At 35.2% G+C, this 20,542-nt stretch overlaps 3 protein-coding genes and 1 long non-coding RNA gene across 6 annotated transcripts; 2 read left to right on the top strand and 2 right to left on the bottom strand.

Moving 5' to 3' along the window:
• The first annotated feature begins 287 nt into the window (after positions 1 to 287).
• On the top strand, positions 288 to 9,065 carry LOC111986015 (light-mediated development protein DET1). Of its 3 annotated transcripts, XR_010625036.1 has the most exons (8): positions 289 to 417; positions 595 to 651; positions 6,540 to 6,620; positions 6,703 to 6,867; positions 7,082 to 7,177; positions 7,421 to 7,520; positions 7,726 to 7,935; positions 8,712 to 9,065. XR_010625036.1 is itself a non-coding variant. In XM_065763606.1 (7 exons), exons 3-7 carry the CDS (start codon positions 6,588 to 6,590, stop codon positions 7,863 to 7,865), a joined length of 534 nt encoding a protein of 177 aa, XP_065619678.1. In that variant the 5' UTR covers positions 289 to 417; positions 595 to 651; positions 6,540 to 6,587; the 3' UTR covers positions 7,866 to 8,097. The 3 variants fall into 3 exon arrangements, 1 of the variants encoding a protein (XP_065619678.1); XR_010625037.1 differs by lacking the exon at positions 8,712 to 9,065 and having other exon boundaries at positions 288 to 417; positions 7,066 to 7,177; positions 7,726 to 8,097; XM_065763606.1 differs by lacking the exon at positions 8,712 to 9,065 and having other exon boundaries at positions 7,726 to 8,097.
• On the bottom strand, positions 2,363 to 2,680 carry LOC136063355 (uncharacterized). Its single transcript, XR_010625035.1, has 2 exons — positions 2,583 to 2,680; positions 2,363 to 2,535 (listed from the first exon to the last, which is right to left on the bottom strand). It is a non-coding gene; the product is annotated as an uncharacterized LOC136063355 (long non-coding RNA).
• A 1,074-nt stretch (positions 9,066 to 10,139) lies between the features above and the next one.
• LOC112002834 (ADP-ribosylation factor-like) lies at positions 10,140 to 10,472 on the bottom strand. The gene is made up of 2 exons (XM_024034980.1): positions 10,360 to 10,472; positions 10,140 to 10,287 (listed from the first exon to the last, which is right to left on the bottom strand). Exons 1-2 carry the CDS (start codon positions 10,470 to 10,472, stop codon positions 10,140 to 10,142), a joined length of 261 nt encoding a protein of 86 aa, XP_023890748.1.
• Positions 10,473 to 15,072: 4,600 nt separating this feature from the next.
• Positions 15,073 to 19,400, top strand: LOC112002864 (uncharacterized). Its single transcript, XM_024035028.2, has 3 exons — positions 15,073 to 15,709; positions 16,275 to 16,481; positions 18,926 to 19,400. The coding sequence occupies exons 1-3, from the start codon at positions 15,179 to 15,181 to the stop codon at positions 19,067 to 19,069; spliced, it is 882 nt and encodes a 293-aa protein (XP_023890796.2). The 5' UTR covers positions 15,073 to 15,178; the 3' UTR covers positions 19,070 to 19,400.
• The last annotated feature ends 1,142 nt before the right edge of the window (positions 19,401 to 20,542 follow it).

Consider the following 20,542-nt stretch of genomic DNA (forward strand, 5'->3'; position numbering starts at 1 on the left):
TTCATTTTTAATTCTCTTAGATGTTATTCAAATAATTTGTGGTGGACTTCCAACAAGCTCTATCTCAATGGTATCTTCTCCTCTTATAGCACCAAGGTAGAAAGTAAGGTCATGGGTTCATGTCCCATTGGTTGCATGTAATTACCAAAAAAGAAGTGGTGGACCTATATTACTTTTCAATTGTCATTAGCTTTGATGCATCAAGATTTATTACTGTTTCAAAGTTCCGCACCTAGTTATACATCCTTTTTAGTCGCATAGGCCCATTGAGTTTATGGGGCCTACAGCTGGAGATGGCTAATTTAATATCTATTCCATTGCTCTTACACCATCTTTTGGCTTCTGCAGAGGGTCCAGTGCTTGAAGAAGAAATTTTATTTCCATTTTCAAGATTATGTAGACTTGATTATTTGGAAGGTAGGTTATTGGCTCTTATTGTATACATGTTTGTGTGACTGTTTTGCAAAATTACTTAAAAGTGAACATTACCTGCATATCTTCCTTATACCATCTTTCTCAAATGTGTTGAACAAGTTTTATTGTGCACATCAAATTTGGCTAATAACAAGTTGTTTATGCACAACTCTTGGACAGGTACAATTCTTGGACCGGCACCACCTGCTGATCAAATTTGGTAGTGTAGAGGGAGTGGTGAGGCTTTCTTCTCCTTTTTGGGATTTTGGTTTGCAATGACTTAAACCTACTGCCTTTCTCCACATGCTTCCAAATAATTCAGGGATAATAGAACAGGACTGCTCTAGGGAATGAGCCTTTGAATCACTGTAGTTGGACTTTACTTTGGTTTCCCTAGATAAGACCACAGCTTGATATTACTTAAGAGATGCGTCTATGATGGTTATTTATCTCATTCTTTATGTTTTGAATTCATCGAATTTTTCATCTATAGAATTTTATTGTTGGTATTACCTTAATTCCATTGATTGAATTATGGTGGATGGAGAATTGACTTTGGATCCAGAAGCTATAGCGGAGTGTATTTCTTGCTTTTATAGGCGCTCTATTCTGAAAATGTGGCTCATAGACCTGTTCTAGATGATGTGGACTTCTTTATCATTTCTAAGGCAGACGCACTGTGGCTAGAGAGGCCATTTGGCCTGAATGGTTTTTCCATGGCTTTCTTCCAATCTTTTTGGAGTGTTTTGAAGGCATAAATTATGGAAGTGTTTCAGAATTTTCATTCTCAGGCTGTGTTTGAGAAGAGTCTTAATACTTCTTTTCTTGCCCTTATTCCCCAAAAAGTTGTTGCTATGGAGGTCAAGGTTTTAGGCCAATTAGTCTAGTTGGTGGGATGTATCAGATTTTTTCTAAGGTGTTGGCTAATCGGTTTCGAAGGGTGGCTGACGCAGGACAACCAGAACAAAACTGAAATAACGGAAAAATAAAAGATATGACCTAGGAGTCAGCACCTAGGCCTTGCTTGGAGTCAGCACCAAGCGGAGAAACCACTAGGAGTCAGCACCAGACCAAAGAAAGACCAAACGGCCATTGTTTTCATTCATCAAAATATCAACTATCTCCTCAAGGAGTACAATAGGTTGTTTATATAGGATTGCTAAACCCTAATTCTAATTGGCTAGGAAACCCTAATTGCCTTATTACAAAAATAACCTTGCTAATTGGCTAGGAAACCCTAATTGCCTTATTACAAAAATAACCTTACTTTTAAATTAAAATACTAAAAGCTCAATAACTAAAAGCCCAATAAACTAATAGACCTAAAACATAAAAATACAATGGGCTTGCAAACATAAATAATACTAAATAATAATCTTCTTGTGTCTCCCGCATCATTCTCCTCTGGTTGGAAAAAACTCGACCTCAAGTTCTAAAGTGTTGAAGGATTAGGATGCTGACAAGTAACACTTGCTTCAAATCTGGAATTACCTTAGGGAGCACAGGGAAAAGAAAAACCGTGAATTCCACCACATCAAACTCATTTGGAATAACAAAATCAATGTGTGGAATCAGTATAATCTCGTCTTGAACCTTATGAACCATAGGAAGCACTGTAGTTTTAACCTCTTCGACTTCACCAAGATTTAGATCTTCAAGGACTGTGGAGGGTTGATCAGAAACACATTCAACAACTTCAACTTTCACATCATGTGCACTTTTTTTTTTTTTTTTTTTTGGGGTATGTGATTTTTTTTTTTTTTTTTTCCTGATTCTTTCCTGCGGTAATTCTTCAACGGATTGGTGTTTGCTCTGATACCAAATATGACGCAGGACAACCAGAACGAAAACTAAACAATAGAAAAATAAAGGGATATGACCTAGGAGTCAGCACCTAAGCCTTGTTTGGAGTCAGCACCAAGCAGGGAAACCACTAGGAGTCAGCACCTAGGGTAGACCTGGAGTCAGCACCAGACCAAAGAAAGACCAAACGCCCATTGTTTTCATTCATAAAAAATATCAGCTATCTCCTCAAGGAGTACAATAGGTTGTTTATATAGGATTGCTAAACCCTAATTCTAATTGGCTAGGAAACCCTAATTGCCTTATTACAAAAATAACCTTACTAATTGACTAGGAAACCCTAATTGCCTTATTACAAAAATAACCTTACTTTTAAATTAAAATACTAAAAGCTCAATAACTAAAAGCCCAATAAACTAATAGACCTAAAACATAAAAATACAATGGGCTTGCAAACATAAATAATACTAAATAATAATCTTCTTGTGTCTCTCGTATCAGTGGCATATGGGCTTATTTCAGATTCTCATAATGCTTTTGTGAAGGGTAAACAAATTTTGTATTATGTTTTAATTGCTTCAGAATGTATTGATAGTAGATTGAAGTGAGGGATTCCAAAGGTGTTGTGTAAGTTGGATGTGGAGAAGGCGTATAATCATGTGAATTGGGGTTTTTTAATGTATATGCTTCAGCGGTGTGGTTTTTTAGAGAAATGGAGAAAAGTAATAATGTGTTGCTTTTCAACTGTCAAATTTTCCATTTTGCTTAATGGTAGCTCATCTGATTTCTTTGGAAGTTCTAGGGGGATTCAACAAGGGGACCCTTTATCTCCGTTGCTCTTTGATATTGTTATGGAGGTGTTGAGTTGTTTGTTGGATGTGGCTGCAACTGCTGGACAGCTTTTGGGTTTCTCTATAGGCAATACGGCTAGTTCTTCGATGACGGTGTCTCATCTGTTATTTGCGGATGACACTCTTATTTTTTGACATGCTGACCCTAATCAGTAAGTTATCTTGAGGGCGATTCTGACCAAATTTGAGGAGGTATCAGGTCTAAGAATTAATTTGGGGAAATTTGAGTTGGTTCTGGTTGGAGTGGTGCATAATATGGATGTTTTGGTGGGCTGTTAGGGTGTAAGCAATCTTCCCTTCCTTTGAAATATTAGGGCCTTCCCCTAGGTGCTAAATTTAAGGAATTGACTATTTGGAATCCTATATTGGAGAAGATGGAACGAAGATTAGCAAGTTGGAAGAGGCTATATTTATCTAAGGGGGTTAAGGTAACTCTTATTAAAAGCTCTCTCTCCTCTTTACCTACTTATTATCTTTCCATTCTTCTTATTCCTGGGAAGGTAGCTAATCGTATGGAGAAATTGTAGAAAGATTTTCTTTGGAGTGGAATTAGTGGTGAATATAAATTACACCTGGTAAAATGGGCTAAGATTTGTAAGCCTATGTAGGTTTGGGGGCTTGGTATAAGACGATTGAGGAATTTTAACTCTACCTTGTTAGGAAAATGGTTGTGGAGGTATGACATGGAGACATATGCTCTATGGAGGAGGGTTATAAAGGTGAAATATGAGAATGTTTGGGGTGGTTGGTGCACTAAAAAGGTGTCAAGTGCTTATGGTGTTAGCCTATGGAGATTTATTAGAAGTGGCTGGTTGAACTTTTCAAAACCTCTTAGGTATGATGTGGGTGAAGTTTTGGAAGCATGTGTGGTGTGGGGATTGTACCCTTCAAGAGGCTTTTCTGGAACTCTATTGTATTAGTAGGGCAAGGGAAACTTCAACGGTGGAGGTTATGTGTTGGTCTGATGGGAGAGTTCATATGGATGTTGAATTTTGTCATCCACCGCAAGATTGGAAGCGAGAAGCTTTTGATCTGTTTATAAATACGGTCTATTCTTCGACTGTGTGGGGGATTGGTCTTGACAAGTTTTGTTGGAAGCTAGCAAGGAATAGTGGTTTTGAGGTTAGAGGAATTTATCTTTCTTTTTACCCTCCTACCCTCTTATCATTTCCTTTCCTTGGAGAATGATGTGGCAATTGAAGGTTCCTTCAAGGGTAGCTTTCTTTTCTTGGCCTGCCTCCTTAGGTAAGATTTTAACTACCAACAGCCTTCTCAAAAGGCTTATTCTTTTGTTTGATTGGTGTTATATGTGTAAGAGTTGTGAGGAATCAATGGATCACCTTCTTCTTTATTACCCCATAGCTAGGGGTGTCAATGTTCGACCCAACCCGCGAACACGACACGAACCCAACACGGGTTTTTTCGGGTTAGGGTTGGGCCTTAATGGGTTTGGGTCATAAACGGGTCGACCCGAAAGCGACACGATAAGAAACGTGTCATAAGCGGGTCAACCCGCGTAACCCGTAATAGACACGTTTGACACGCCAATTTATTTGTGTCAACCCAAAATAATCCACTTAAAACAATCCGTTTAACTCGTATAACAAATAAATATATATTTTATTTTACATTTGTCAAATACCTTTTATATCCAACATATATTTTAAATTTAAAAAGAAAAGTGAGTAATTACAAAAATTTACAAGGGATATAATTGGAAATTGAAACTTTACAAACCCTAGAACTACTAATACTTTTTTTTTTTTTTGGCATAGAACTTGCACAAATGAAATTGGATGAGCTTGTGGAAGATGTTATGAATTTGGACATCAACAAAGAATCTATCGATGATAATCATGGTCATATTCAGGATTAGTCTACTGCTTGCTCAAATTCTTTCAATATTGATACTTAACATCTGGCGAGTTCCAAGGATATTATATTTTTGTTGAACTATGTTATTTTATTTTTGTTAGACTTTGTTATCTTGAATTTGGGTTGAAGTGTATGCACTTTTTTTGGAGTGTAAAGAACTTATTTTCTAGATGAATGTTATATTTTTTTTGAACTATATTATTTTGAATATGGGTTGAAGACTTGAAGTGTACGCACTGCTTTTTTTGATGTAAAAAAATTATTTCTAGATGGATGTTATATTTAATATTATGCAAGTTGAAATGGGTTGTGTTATATTCATGTCAACCCAACACGACTCGTTTATTAAGCGTGTCAAATGGGTTGGGTCAGGTCAACCCGCCTTATTAACAGGTCGGGTTAGAGTTGAAGGATCATGACACGATTATTAAATGGGTCGGGTTAGGGTTAAGCCATTTAGTCGAATACTCTTACCTCGACACGACACGAACCCGACACGCTAACCCGAATTGACACCCCTACCCATAGCTTGTGAGTTGTGGTCTTTGGTGTTCTGCCTGTTTGGAATTCACTGAGTTATGCCGCACTAGGTCATTGAGTTGTTTAAGTCTTGGTAGGGTAAGTTTGGACAACATTGCAACATAGACTTTTGCAGACTTGTGCTGCATTGTTTGATGTGGTATATTTGGCAGGAGAGAAATGCTCAAGGTTTTGAGGGATGTGAACATTCTACGCTAGAGACTAAGTCCTTGCAAACTCTCCTTAATTGGAGTGCCACTTTGTCTCATTTTTCTTGTTTTTCCCTTCTTGTTTTACTTGAGCGATGTAATTTTGGTTTTTGATTTTTGCCCTCGCAATACATCCCCAATGTACTCAGGTTGCCTTTTTTTTTTTAATAAAATTTTTATGTTACGTATCAAAAAAAAAATCAGCAACTATATTAACCTTCAACCAACCTTTTTGTTACGTCACAAATAAATTATTTAAGAAGAGAACCACCTCCTTAATGAATGGGTATTTTGACTTCCATTGAAATTTCGGCTTGAAACATCTTAGTTCTAGCCTTCTTTTCTTAGTCTTTCGGGTAAATCATTTTTGAGAATAGGTTGATTAGTAAGAGATCCTTTGATGATTTAGCTGCTGCTTATATATGCAAGAATGTTTTTTATTTCATATTTCTTAGTGCTGATTTCACATTATATCTCTACTTCTATATACTTTCAGTATCCCAAAATAAATCTTAAATTGATAAATTTGTAGCACCTCTCCAAAAGAATTTTTTGGATTTTGTGAAAATGTAAATATTGATCCCATGAATTCCAGTCAGTTCCTTTTTGTTCTCAGGTCATCTAGTCTCTAGCCTAAACACTGGTTAGTTTAGCTTATAATGTTCATGATGGCTCTTGGAGCTTTCAAGTGGTGGCCACTCCGGTTAACAGAATGGCGAAGCTTATTACGTCGTTGTAGATTCTTATAAATGAATATGGGTTATTTATTTTTTAACTTTTACTTTCTTGGTTAGAATATGCATTGTGCTCATTATTGGAAAATGTTCAAAATATTTCTAATGGTTTTACTTCTTTGAACTTCCTTCAGGTATCACGAATTGCCGATCAGCACCCTGCTTTTTTCGCTGTATATAACATGGAGACCACTGAAATTGTTGCATTTTATCAGGTAACTTCAGTGGCTGTCTCTTATGTTTTGTACCCCAAATTTTGGGACTAAGGCTTTGTTGTTGTATTTATACATTATGTAGAATTCTGCAGAGGACCTATATCATTTGTTTGAGCAGTATTGCGACCACTTCCACTCGACATCAAGAAATTCTTTGTATATGAATTTCATATCTTCTCACTCAAATAATATTCATGCTCTGGAGCAACTAAGATCCATAAAAAATAAAGCAACCAGCTCTTCACAGGTGAAATTTTCATATGCAGCTCTTGTTACATGTAAATATTTTTATATTTTATGTTTATAAGGTTGACTCCAAAAAATTTGGGATTAAGGCTTTGTTGTTGTTATTGTATGTTTATTAGGCATGATAAGAAGGTTGATGTATAGCTCCATCATTGCATACTCCATGTAACTTTGTTGTATTAACCTCATATCTCATCAGCCAATGAATTCTGCAGTTTGTAAAGAAGATGCTGGGCTCATTGCCTTTCAGTTGTCAGTCGCAGAGTCCTTCTCCCTATTTTGACCAATCTCTCTTTCGGTTTGATGAAAAGGTTTGATTCAAAAACTATTGTTTTCCCTCCTTTCTCTGTGCTATTACATACCCAGTACTTGTTTTTTAATGGCATGCTGTGAATGCTCTTTTGAATGACAAGCCAGAAAGTGACTGAAAGCTGACCATCAAACTAACCAACTTCTTTTGTTATTTTCTCACCCTCAGTTGCTACTGTGCAATTTGTCATTATGCCATCTGAAACTCTTACCATTATCTCATGTTTTTTGGTCCACTGTTGCAGCTGATATCTGCAACCGACCGGCATAGACCGTCAACAGACCATCCCATCAAGTTCATTTTAAGAAGGCCCCCATGTTCCCTCAAATTTAAGATCAAACTAGGTATATGTCTTTACCTTTTAGTATCTTTAAAAAACAAAACAAAACAAAATGGTCTCAGCGATGGTTGAATTCCATGATCATTAATTCACACGTTGTTTCTTACAACATGAGCTTCTGCTTGTGTTATTAAGGTTGACCTATAATTCCTTTGCTCAGTTGAGTTTTGGAGCATGCATGATAATTATGCTCTGGTTTTTTTAATTAGGTCCCGAAGCTGGTAGCGCAGATGGTCGGACAAAAAAGATTTCTTCATTCCTGTTCCATCCATTTTTACCCCTTGCTCTCTCTTTTCAGTATACTTCGTCCTCACAGCCATCAGTTGTGAATATTCATTTCCGAAGATGAAGATTCTATAAATCTCGTTGGCTGATTGCTCCAAGTTGTGACACCAACCTTTAATGAGATTCTACTCTAGGTTAGATATATTCAGCCAAGTTATATTTATTTTAGTAGTTGTATAATAATGCACATTCAACGCTGTACACACGAAGCACTTACCCATAACAATACATTCACGACTTCGTAACATTGCAATGAGCATTAACAAGCAAAAGTAACTAATTATTGGCTTAGGAAATTCTCCCTGAGATTCGATATATAGGTAGTGCCTTATATTAATGCTTTCACAAAAGAAAAAGAACAGATGCAATATAAAAATGTTGCTGATTGGAATTTGCAACCATCTGATTCTCACTCTTGACTTGCACTCGTTCTTTTTCTCATTCTCCAGTCAATGTCTTTTAAGGGAAGGTTAAACCTTACGAAAATAATGCTTGTTAAAGTCTAGCTTTTTACAACATTGCTATGAGCATTAACACTAGTTATTTTGAGAGGTATCAAACTATTTCTGGCTAACTTGACTATGTCCGGGGCAATAGATTTTTGTTTTTTTTTTTTTTTTACTAACATTTTTAACTTCATTTTTATTTACAATTTGTTCAAGTCTCTTTTTTTGTTCTATGTAAGATTATATTTTAAACAAATAAACTTTCAGTGGAAAGCTACATCTAAACACAGTTAGAGCAAATTCTCCCAGATAATCCATATAGGTTGTGCAATGCCTTAAAATTCTCAAATAATAAACAATAACGATAGGAAGAAGGGTGAATGAGAAGGTGTTTTAGCTTAGCATGTTATATTACACAATTGTCTGCCTTCCATATGTTAATACCTATATTTTAATTTTATCAGGTCAACAAATAAAGTCCCAAGCCCAGTAGAGAAAAATGGACCTGAAGGGCCTACCCGGCCAACGTCCTGACCGAGTTGGCTAAGTAGCCAAAGAAAAGGTCTCACTGTAGAATACCTTAGGATGAGGTAATTGTCTTTGAATACACCGCAGCTTTCCGGCATTGGCGCCAAATTACTTGCTCAATTTTAAGTGCAGGAAATCGTAGTAATATAATTTTCAGAGTACCAAGGTCGAACCACAAGGAACAAGGTGATTCAAAGTCAATGTAATCAAACAAAAATTTGGATGTAGAAAAAGAGTAATTTTTCTTTATGATTGTAAACAAGATTAATAATAATAATAACTTATTTAAATCAGTAGTATAAATATAAGGGTATTGAGGTGTTTCCCTATATCAATATGAAATTCTTTATGATCTAAAAAGAAATAAATTTTATAATTGATTTTTTTAGACAATATAAAACTTATGATTAAGTTGAATTGAGACAATTCAAGAACACATTGTAACCTAGATTGACAATGCAATTAGAATAGTTTCTAGAAAAACTCATTCACTTTAAAACTTATTTTCTATTTAAAACTATGAGAAATTCATTTAAACAATGAGAAAAATATGATTGAATTTATTAAAAGCATAGAAGAACTCATACATAAAGAGAAATCTCATTGAACAATCAAATATGTTGTCATCTCAAAGCTTAGGATGAATCACAATGAATTATCATACCGTATAAAAGAAACATAACTCCTAGCCTTAGTTGAAAGTTTAGGCTGCCATGAGAGAACAAGAAAATATAAGCTTTGTGTCCCCCCATTTCGTTTCCCACAGCCCACATTAAAACCTAACCAAAAAGAAATCAAAGAAAATAAAACTCAACTATTTAATTTCTGTCTAGATTTTCAATAGCAACTTGCCGGTAACTTTAAGCCTTCAAAAAGTGTGAAATTTCGAAAACTAAAAACCACAAAATTGTAGGGCTTTAAGTCACGGTTTTAGCCCATCTGACCTTGTGTCGATTGGATTTTGAGGAAAGAGTTAAGCCCAAAATATTGATAAATACTCAAATCTAATTTTTCCTTTTTAGATTATACCTTCGTGATTCTTTTTTTAATATGAATTTTTTAAAAGTAATGCTAGGACCACAACTTTTGTTACAATTTTTGCCACAACTTGCTCAGATGACAAGTTATGAGTAGTGGTATTGTGGACCCATGCTTTTACTCCACTACTCACGACTTGTCATATAAGCAAGTTGTAGTAAAAGTCGTGGTTCTAGTATTTCTCATTTTTCAAACATCGTACACGTCTCAAGCATTCCAATTGCACCTTCTTAGACATTTAAGTATGATCCTTTAGCTCCTCTTTCGTTCTAGTTTGATCACCATTTTCCCACAAGCAACACAGCCTCTCTTAATTCATCCTCATTCTACATCCTGTGCAGCTCTTCTCTAGCCTCAACAAGACGGTCTCGGTCATTACCATCAACCACAAATATAAGCCCTTGTGTGTTTTGGAAGTAGTGCCTCCATAAAGGTCGAATCTTGTCCTGACCACCAACATCCCACACAGTGAAGCTAATATTCTTATATTCCACAGTTTCCACATTAAATCCAATGGTAGGGATGGTGGTAACTATTTCTCCTTACTTGAGCTTATACAATATTGTGGTTTTACCAGCAGCGTCGAGACCAACCATAAGAATACGCATCTCTTTCTTAGCAAAAAGCCGGCTGAAAAGCTTGGTGAAGGACAGCCCCATTTCCTAGAATACAGTCATTATATACTTATTAATATACTAATTTTGTCGTGGGTAACAAATTACAGGGCTATATTTTATTATTTGTTTGGAGTGTTTGTTTTGCGTATACTATAGACTACTAGTTTTTTTTTTTTTTTTAGGACATATCTAGCCCAATTCTAGTCATGTCCATCCTGTAGAACGAACCAGGCGCAATACCCAACCCAGCCAGCTTTTGTCCAAGAAGTGTTCACAAATATCCTGACGCGTGTACTTTGAAAAAAAAAAAAAAAAAATCCCCTACACCATCCTACTTTCGTTAGTAAAAATTTGTTCTTCTTAAAGTTGACTTTTCATACATATGCACATGGTTAGAAGTTTTCTAATGATAATAAAATTGGTTCATCCAAAAAAAAAAATAATATATATATATTATCATTATCATTATTACTATTTATTGTGGCTTCCATATGCCAGTTTTTTATATGATAGTCATTTATGCAACTGTAATGAATTCTGTGATCGAATTCCATTAGACAAAATATTTCTCAATATGAGGGTGCTATTCCAAGCCAAATAAAACTTTTAAATTCTTAGTTAGTATTTTGAAACTAATGAGTAACGTATTGCTCCTGCTTAAAATGAACAAAAATATTTTTTTTTCATTTAAAAAATTTTGTTCTACTTATCCCCTCTTTTTGTGTACAATTTTTCTTATGAATTGTAATATGTGACTTGAATTTTGAAATTTGATTCAAACTGATTGTTTGGTTTCTTTTAAGTAGTTTATATTTGTTTTTTGAAAAGTTTATGTTAATTAGCTTTATTTAGTGACAAATTTGTATGTATTTTATTTTTATTTTAATGTATCTGTGAGGGGTTTGGGCCCAGAAAATCAATACCGACCCATTTAGCTAAGGCCCAAGATCGGCCTAAGTAGCCAAGTCCAGCCCATAAGAGGGTAATGGACCTTAAACTCGATTGGAGTGAGCTCAACCCAATAACACATGTATTGGGACAAATAAATTATCATTCGGGGGAAATCCTATAGCGCTCGGCCTAACACCGATTGATGAGATGGCGAGGAATCGATGAAGAATTGACCAAACTAAAGTTGGTAGCCGAAAGTTGTTAGTGCCTTTAGGAAACTCGCTACCAAATACTATTTGGCGTCTAGAACAAGTTTCAAGAGAATTTTCAGAAGGAATGATGATTCCTTGGGATTCTGACGAAAGTGGAAATGCATGTGAATTGGTGAAATAATAATGATTAGTATCCCACTAAAGAGGTACTATATAAGTGGTGGGAAGACAAACAAGAAGGGGGTTGGAAAAACATTAGGAAAAGGACCTGGGAAAAACACTGGGATACATTGGGAAACGCAAGAAAAAGAGGGAAAACACACAGAGGGAAGAGATTGTGAGCAAAAAGAGAGGAAGAAGAACTACCAGACCTCACCCTCTAGGTTTAGAGGTTATCAGGAAGGATACAGTCTGGACTATTTGGTTGATGCTTGAAGCACTACCTGTAGGATTGCTAGAAAGCCCACAAATAAATAAATTGGGGGCCCGAATCCTTCATCCAGCTTCACAGAAACAGTAGGTTTGGGGTCTATAATTGGCACTGGGATAAGAGGGAAAACACACAGAGGGAAGGGATTGTGAGCAAAGAGAGAGGAAGAAGATCTACCAGAGGGCGAGGTTTGTAGGTTTAGAGGTTATCAGTAAGGATACAACCTGGACTATCTGGTTGGTGCTTGGAGCCCTTCCTGTAGGATTGCTAGAAAGCTCACAAATAAATAGATTGGGGGCCTAAATCCTTCACCTAGCTTCACAGCCACAAATAGGTTTGGGGTCCACAATTATCTTTCCTAAACTTAATTGTATTTGGGGTAAATGTACTTGAGCCTCAGTTGCTATATGGAAAGCCAAATTTAGAGTCATTTCGTGACCTCAGGTAACTTGCTACAAGGTTGCAAGTTGCACGATCAATGTATTCTATTTTTTGGCTACTGTGATGATGCCAGCACACACCCTCACTGCTGTTGTGCATGACTAAGCCTTCAGATAAGGGTCATTGCAAACCCTAAAACATAAGTTGAATATCCAAGAGGCCACCCCTTGTAAGTAAAGAGAGAGCTTTTGGTTTGTAAAGTTGAATTTATTTAACTATGTGTTGGCTTTATTCCGTGCCAAATTTGCTTGTAATTTAGCATTTAAAAACCTTGTATTTAGATGAGAATAATGTAAAGGTTGTATGTGAGAGAGTGTGAAAAATTGATCAAGTGTGTGTAATCAAGAGGCAACTCATGACTGGATCTCGCGACTAACTCGCCAGAATTTGTCACATGAGTGGAGCATGCAAGAAGTTGAAAGGCCAGGATAGTTGGATCACTATAGGGCAAAAAGTACAGTATGGCCATTATGTTTTCTGGCAACTAGAACTCGCGACTTGTCCCAGTCACGAGTGACTCACCAGTACACTTTGTTTTGTTGAAAAATAACTTTTCACATTCCTTCTCATACCTTACTATAAATACTCTTATACCCACAAAATGTAGAGAGTTTCTAGAGAGAATTTTGAGAGAAAAACCCTAGAGAAAAACAAGATTGACTCATCCACAATATTATGCCTTTGAATCTCCAAATTTCTCTACTCTCATCCTCTCAACTGTCAAACCCTTGAAAGGATCTTAAGTCAAATCCTTACCTCACCATATTCATATCTGTGAGAAGGTTCTTGGTGTATTGGGAAGCAGTTCAAGAGAGAACCAATTCATATTGGTTGATGCAATAGGCTTATTGTGGGATCCGATAAGTTAGAGAAGACAATGTTAAGCATAACTCTGTTGGAACAAAAAGCTTGGAAAGCTTAGGTGCATCGGGTAAATTAGGCTTGGAGGGTCTATTGCTATTCATGTGTGCCAACTGATTTTCTAGTGGATCATTTTACCGTTTGAAGGGCGGCAGAAAGGCTTTTCGCCGAGAACTTCGGTTTCTTCTTCGATAACATGTGCTAATGTTATCTTGTGTTTGCTTCTCTCTAACCCTTACTCTTTGTTTTTAATTACTGCTGTGTTGTGATTAAATTATAGCTTAGAGTAGTTTGCAATATTTGGGTATAGTTTATATTTATCATTCCGCACATATATTGTTTGAATATAAGCTTGTGTTGGTATTTTTGTAATTAGGGGTTTAAACATTCACTAGTGTTTTACACACTAAGTGAGCTTTCATGGTTGTTGAGCAAAAAAACTTTATACATTTTTTTTCCATTTGTTTCAATCCTTGATTGAGATTTGTATTTCTTTCATCTCACCTATACACAGACCCTTGTGAGTAGTGAGTGAGGTTATTGGAAATTTAGGAAGTTACATTCAAAATCCAATCTATTTAGTGGAGTTTACATTGGCGCTTCAATGGAGGGTCTCTGATAAGCTAGAAGGAGAAAGGGCTTGGAGAAGCAGGTTACTATCTGGAGCTTGGAGGGCTTAGTACACCTAGGCTTCTGGGCTTGGAGGGTTCATAGCGTTGTATTGTACTGCAACTATCTTGTCTAGTTGAGAATTCTGACGGTGTAGTTTGGGGAGAGGTTTTTCTGCTCGGGCTTCGAGTTATCCTCTTCCTAAACACTTTAGTATTTAGTTGTGGTTTGCATGCTTATACCCTTTTTCCATATTGCTTTATATTTTGATATGCTTTGTGCAGATTAATTCTTACTTTATGGAAATTGGTTAATCACTTATACTTCAACTAAGTTGTTAGTTTAGTTTAAAAGCGATTTAGCCGTAATGATATATTGGTAGAGATAAATAGATGAAATAATTTTAGAAATAATTTAATTTTTAGAGAGAACAAAGTATTTTTAACAAATTTTCTCTGTGACTAGTTTATTTAAAGGTGTCAGTCATTTTATTTTTATATGACATATATGGCATTAAAACTTTGTGTAGTTTTAATGGAAAAAAGAATTGCACTTAGGAGATGTTCAACATATAATAAATTTCAAAATTTTTTTATATTTGTTCATTTTCTCACCACCAATCAGATGGTAGTGTAAGATAAATCTATCTTGATTTGATCTGATTTTGATATTAGAGAATAGAAGTTACTTCACATTATAAAATTTCTAAATAGCACATGATTATTATTATTATTATTTTAGAAGGAAAATAGCACATGATTATAGATCTAAAATGTGAAGAACAAAACTTAATGATTTATGAAACGGTTTTTTTTTTTTTTTGAAACGGGTATTCCCTAAAAGAAATAAAATAAATAAATAAAAACTTTGCCCAAAAATAAAGAGCATGATGAAAACTAGAAAAAAACTTGAAGTTATTAGCTGAATTCAATTAATTTCTCTTTTGTAGTTTTCCATCATTTTTTCAATAATTTAATGGATTGTAATTAACTTAATTAATAAAGTTTTTTGTTCTCAAATAAGAGAGCTAAGTTTGCCCTTCAAAAAAAAAAAAAGAGAGCTAAGTTTGAATTTCACTTACACAAAAAAATCAAATCAATTAGAATGTTCACCACTTAAATCACAATAATTTTAATTTTAATTAAAAAAATTTGAGAACAATGATAATAATAATGGTAATGCTTTTTGAAAAAAGAGAGTTTGTGTTTTGAGTTGTGACTTGTGGTGAAGGCAGGAAACGAAATGATGTGAGGATAATAATATATAGATATCCATATGACATTGATTCGTGAGTGTATTGAAGGATGATGGTTGCGATGGCAGTGCCAACGAATACAATAACAACAGCTTCCTATTGTGCAATTGCAAAGGTTTTGAGAGGCAGAGGCAGAGCGTTGCTGCTTTCGTCCTTATCACCACCATCATCAGTAACAATATGCAATAACCATAACCAAAATAATAATAATAATAATAATAATAATGGTCGTCGTCCATCGCCACTCACCCTCTCCTCCTTTGCAAGGGGACAGTCACAGTGGGTACCATCATTATCGTTATCATTTTGCACGGCGGCGGCTGATACTGATGCGGCGACGGTTGGTAGTAATACTAACAAAAATGAAGAAGAAGAAGAAGAAGAGAAGAAGAAAAAGGATCCGGACATAATAATAAAAGAAGCGGCGGAGATGCTGGACATAAGGGTTGGGCGTGTTGTTAAGGCGTGGCGGCATGAGGAGGCTGACTCTCTTTACGTCGAACAGGTCGATGTTGGAGAAGCTGAACCCAGAACTATCTGTAGCGGCCTTGTCAATTTTGTTCCCCTTCACCTCCTTCAGGTCACCTCTATCTCAATTCTCAATTTCACCTCTTCTTTCTTTCATATGAACCCATCCACGTAATTTAATTTCTTTCTAAATCTAAATCTCAATCTCTTGTCTTCTACCCAAATGCAACCTCTACTCCATGTAACATGTAGTAATAGCTAAACTAAACACTCCCAGAAATGTTTGAAAAAGACATACAGGGAATAATAGATTTCAAGAGATCAAATATACATACATAGTTTGATCAGGGTTTAATCAGATCTTAGCATTTCCATGATTCAACACAGAGAACGAAAGAAACAGTTATATCTGTTCAAACAATGAGATCTGACTAAACCTGATTTTTTCCCATCAATCTTTGGGAGAAAAATGTAGGAAGCAAATGAAATCATTTCCAAAGGAGAACACAAAAAGTAAAGTCATTTTCTTTACCTGCTCATTACTTTGGAAATTTCATAATGTTGATATTTACTTCAAAAAAATAAAATGGACTTTCACTCTTTGTCAGTGTCCAAATTAATTGTTTCAGTATACACTGTGAAACTGCATCAAATGTTTGATATACATCTACATGCAGGATAAAAAGGTAGTTGTTCTTGCTAATTTGAAGCCAAGGAACATGCGTGGTGTCAAGTCATGTGGGATGCTTATGGCTGCTTCTGATGCATCCCATGAGAATGTTGAGCTTCTAGTGCCTCCAGAGGATTCACTACCTGGTGAAAGAATTTGGTTTGGTTCAGAAGAAGAAAAAGAAAATCAACCTGCTGCTGCCACACCCAACCAGGTACCCACTTCTTTCCTTTGAAGCATTCAAGCATGTAATGTCCAATTAACACAGGAAAAGAAACAAGTGAATCAACTGCATCTCAAACGATACCCTCTCCCTCTATAAGAATTGCTGGAATGTAAAGTCATGGTCCAAGATTTGCTGAGTTCATGTGTGACTTACCATTAAAAAAAATTTCCCTGAAATTTTTTGGTTTGCATGTCAATCAGTGTTTGCACAATCATTGCACAAATATCTTGGTCAATAACACATAATTTGTCTTATTTTATTTGTGTGGAATCTATGTTTACTGTATAAAATAGTTAAGAGGTTTACTTATAAAAAAAAAAGAAAAAAAAAGGTTAAGAGGTTTGAGGATAGTACTTATATCTGCATAATAGGCACATGTTAACATGCCATTAGCTGCATTAATGTCAAATTATTTGAGATCATTATGTAAAATATTACACCAGTTTTTGATGATAATGACCATATTCCTGTCTTAGATATAGCTTATTAGACTAGTAGCCTGTCAAACCAGATATCCGGTGCGTTATTGTCCTGTATTTTTTTTTTTTTTTTTGCAAATCAATTTTCTGTTTACTCCTTCTATCTCCTTTTTTTGCAATGTTCAAAATGGCACAATTATTAATGAAAAGGTAAAGGTATGGTGATCTTCCTAGAATGTCCTTTATAATAGAGATGGCACTAATTTTTATGAGAATCTCATTTAGTTTTTGGCAAAAAGTGACTGCAGTGTAGAAAATAGAACGTCTACTAGTGGAAAGTTTCAATTATTTGGAGATAGCCCAAAGAGGAAGGGAGTAATTATTGAAAGAGGGAGGGAGTAACTGTTGATTCATCACTTTGAAATTTGATTACAAACAGAAGCCTTTCTACTGTTTCTACACATTTGTTGTGGATTCTTGTTCATGTTTAATGATGTACTTGCATTTCTTTCTCCTCCTCTTTCCCTGCTGTGAGTAATAGTAATGTGACTTATCCTGATAACTAGTACTTCGGTCTATAGCTATGTAGACTGAAGTGCTATAGCTTTTAAACTCCAAGGGTCTTGCTCCACCAAATATAGTAAAATTCAAAAACATGTTTTGACTCTTTGATGGTTTTGTTACATCAAATTGAAACATGGAAAAGCATAAATTGCTTGTTCATTTTATTGAATTCCCTTTTCTGACCTAGTTGAAGTTTATAGTCCCCAGCTCTCTGTGATTGTTACAACCAGTGTCTTCCAATTTCTTAGTCCTTATAACCTGGTATTTTCTCTTGTGACAATGTTGCAACCAACACCTCTAGAGTCAATATGTTATGTGTTCATTCAGGTTACTGAGAATCCCCTTAGCCAAGAGGGATTTTCTTGCCTATATGATTATCAAGCTAATTTGTGAGAGACTATGATTTAGGCTGGAAGTGCTTTGAAAAACATGTAGTGGACATTGTTCATGAGTTATAATCCCCTGCTCTGTGTGATATTTTTTGTTCAGTGCTCCTTTGTTTAATTTGCACTGAGAATGTGTATGCTATGTGCTAAAGTTTTTTGTCAGACATGGCTTCCAAATCTATTTAGAGCTTCCTTTGTTGCTAGGTTGCCTTTTCAAGCATTGTTTATTTTGAAGAGGTTGGGAGTAGGATGAGGTGTATCATCAAGATAAATGGATCCTTGGCTTGTAAGAAAAGTGATGCAATCTTAGGATTCCGAATCATTGTGGAGATATGTGTTAGGTGGGAATCAGTTTTTTGATTGGTGGGTAGGAATCAGTTGCTATGAACATGTGCCCACATAGTCTTTTTCCATCCAATAAAAAAGGGGACAGAAGTCTAACAGTATGGTCAATTGCATTATTTAGATAACACAAGGTTTTAAGAAGTCAATTTTGTAGTACAAGAGGGGTGTGTTTGATAAAGACCCATACCTTTTATAGATTCTTAGAATACATGCTAAACTCATTTGTATCTGTCTTTGTTTTTACACGAGGGTGTGAGAGAGTCCCACATTAAGCTTTTACAATAATTAGTAGTTTATCACTTGTTTATAAGGTCTATACTCTATACTTCATTTCTCCATGTACGTTCTGTTAGAGAGGTTTATACTTCGTTTCTCTATATACATTCTGTTAGAAGAGTAATGGAGAGATAATATAGAGAAAATTATACTGTAGACTTGTGCCGTATGAGTAATACTCTTCTAGAAGAAGTGTGGAATATTTAAGTGGTGTGGTATCCCTTGTGAGGTGTCCCTACCAGCTGTGACCAATGTAACATTCCCATATTATGGTAATCACATCTCCCATTAATAAATAATGAATGGTCTGATGGTGGGTATCTATGAATTTCTAGCACCTCCTTTTCTGAGCAATATCATGATCATCATTTATACCTTTCTTTAACACATTCAAAGAGACTAATTTTCTGCATTTTATTGTTTTCTGTACGACAATCTGTAGATTCAAAAGAGAAAGATTTGGGAATTAGTGCAGCCTCATCTTAAGACGGATGCTTCTTGTACTGCTATGCTTGGGTTGCATGTAATGCGGACATCTGCAGGTGCAGTCGTGTCCACATCTTTAAAGAATGCAAATATCTCATGATCAGATGGCAATTTCACACTTCTTAGTCTTGCATGGCTTCTTAATACCTAAATCTCCTGATTGCCATATGATATATTTCTGGCTATTTTGTGACATTATCATTTCTAGTTTATAAAAATACATTGCTAGAATCTTGAGGATTAAGTTTCTGTTAGCTGTCAGTGGCCTTTAGGCCAGTTGCCATCCAGATCCCAAATGTTGGTCTTGTACTTGGGTTCATTCCCCCACACTTGACATGCGGTTGTGATTGGCTGCTGTAATTTTAGATGATTGTTGGGTACATTCTTTCCATTCTCAATTAATAAAATTTTTGCTTGCTTAAGAATATAAAGTCTTTTAAGTGTAAGGGCATCTTTATTATCTAAAGTTCTAAGGGCCTTGTTTATTATTATTATTTTTTTCACTATCAAGAATTTTTGAAGTTTTTTGTTTTGTGCGCTCTTTTCATACCTCGGATAATGGCGTGATCATCCCACAGGAAATATTATATGGTATATGCTCTGTATCTGGTGCTTATCAATAACTGTGGTTGCATTTTTGGTTGTACAATCTTATATTTGTTGACACGCATTGTGTAATATGCAATGGAAATGATTCTTAGACAAAATAACTTTGATTTTGTTTGAAATGGATCCCTATTTCTAATATCTTTAATTCATTTACGTTGAAATCTTTGTTTCTTATTTTTCGAAGGCAATTCTAAAGAAACTGGAAGTACCTCCTTTCCTCCCTCTCGCACTCCTCTAAAACCGAAGGATTTCATTATATTCTATGTTGGCAACTGGTAACTGGTAACTACTACTTAAATCATTTGTTTGCCTTTGTTGGTGATTAAAAGTTAAAGCTGAAAGATAATCTATTGTTCTAAATCGGTCAAATAAAGCTCAAAATTATAAAAGTGGGCATTTTCCATTTTTTGTTTGAAATAGTAAAGTAAAAAGAGCTACATCTTTACTTATATTAATTGCAGACGCACTCGATGCAAGGAGAAATTTGACGATTTATTTTTGTTAGGTGAAAAATAAAAATAGTAGATGAAACTTAGTATTAGTCTCAATTTCTTCCTAAAATGATTCTAACAAAGTATAGCTAATACTATATATTAGTTTATTTAATTTTTATTTAATTTTTTATATAAGATAAGAATTCTACTCTAATATAATCTAAGTGTAAATGTGTGGGAAACTTCCTTCTGAAAACTTGAATCTCGGCTTTTGCCCCCCACACCCTACAAGCACTTATACTTGTGAAGTGATCAACTATCTATATTTATTATTTGAAAGTGTTTTAAATTTTGTAATTTTTTTAAGAAAACATAATACATTTTACATTCAATTATTATATTAGGTGAAATATTTGGTAAACAATATAATGTATAGTTTGAATTTGTTTTTAGTGCTTCTTACAAACGGTTCATCTTGTATAGCCTAAAGAGAAGCATATATATTAGTAAATTCATCAATTATATTTGGT

This window comes from Quercus suber, unplaced genomic scaffold, assembly GCF_002906115.3.
Source record: "Quercus suber isolate HL8 unplaced genomic scaffold, Cork oak 2.0 scaffold_516, whole genome shotgun sequence".
Taxonomy (NCBI): Eukaryota; Viridiplantae; Streptophyta; class Magnoliopsida; order Fagales; family Fagaceae; genus Quercus; species Quercus suber.

Coding starts and splice junctions, on each gene's coding strand:
- LOC112002834 (XM_024034980.1), bottom strand. CDS start 10,472: ATGGGGCTGTCCTTCACCAAGCTTTTCAGCCGGCTTTTTGCTAAGAAA. Junction 10,288..10,359: donor ACAATATTGTATAAGCTCAA/GTAAGGAGAAAT, acceptor TAAGAATATTAG/CTTCACTGTGTGGGATGTTG.
- LOC111986015 (XM_065763606.1), top strand. CDS start 6,588: ATGGAGACCACTGAAATTGTTGCATTTTATCAG. Junction 6,621..6,702: donor AAATTGTTGCATTTTATCAG/GTAACTTCAGTG, acceptor TACATTATGTAG/AATTCTGCAGAGGACCTATA. Junction 7,521..7,725: donor CAAATTTAAGATCAAACTAG/GTATATGTCTTT, acceptor TTTTTTAATTAG/GTCCCGAAGCTGGTAGCGCA.
- LOC112002864 (XM_024035028.2), top strand. CDS start 15,179: ATGATGGTTGCGATGGCAGTGCCAACGAATACAATAACAACAGCTTCC. Junction 15,710..16,274: donor TTCCCCTTCACCTCCTTCAG/GTCACCTCTATC, acceptor ATCTACATGCAG/GATAAAAAGGTAGTTGTTCT. Junction 16,482..18,925: donor CTGCTGCCACACCCAACCAG/GTACCCACTTCT, acceptor GACAATCTGTAG/ATTCAAAAGAGAAAGATTTG.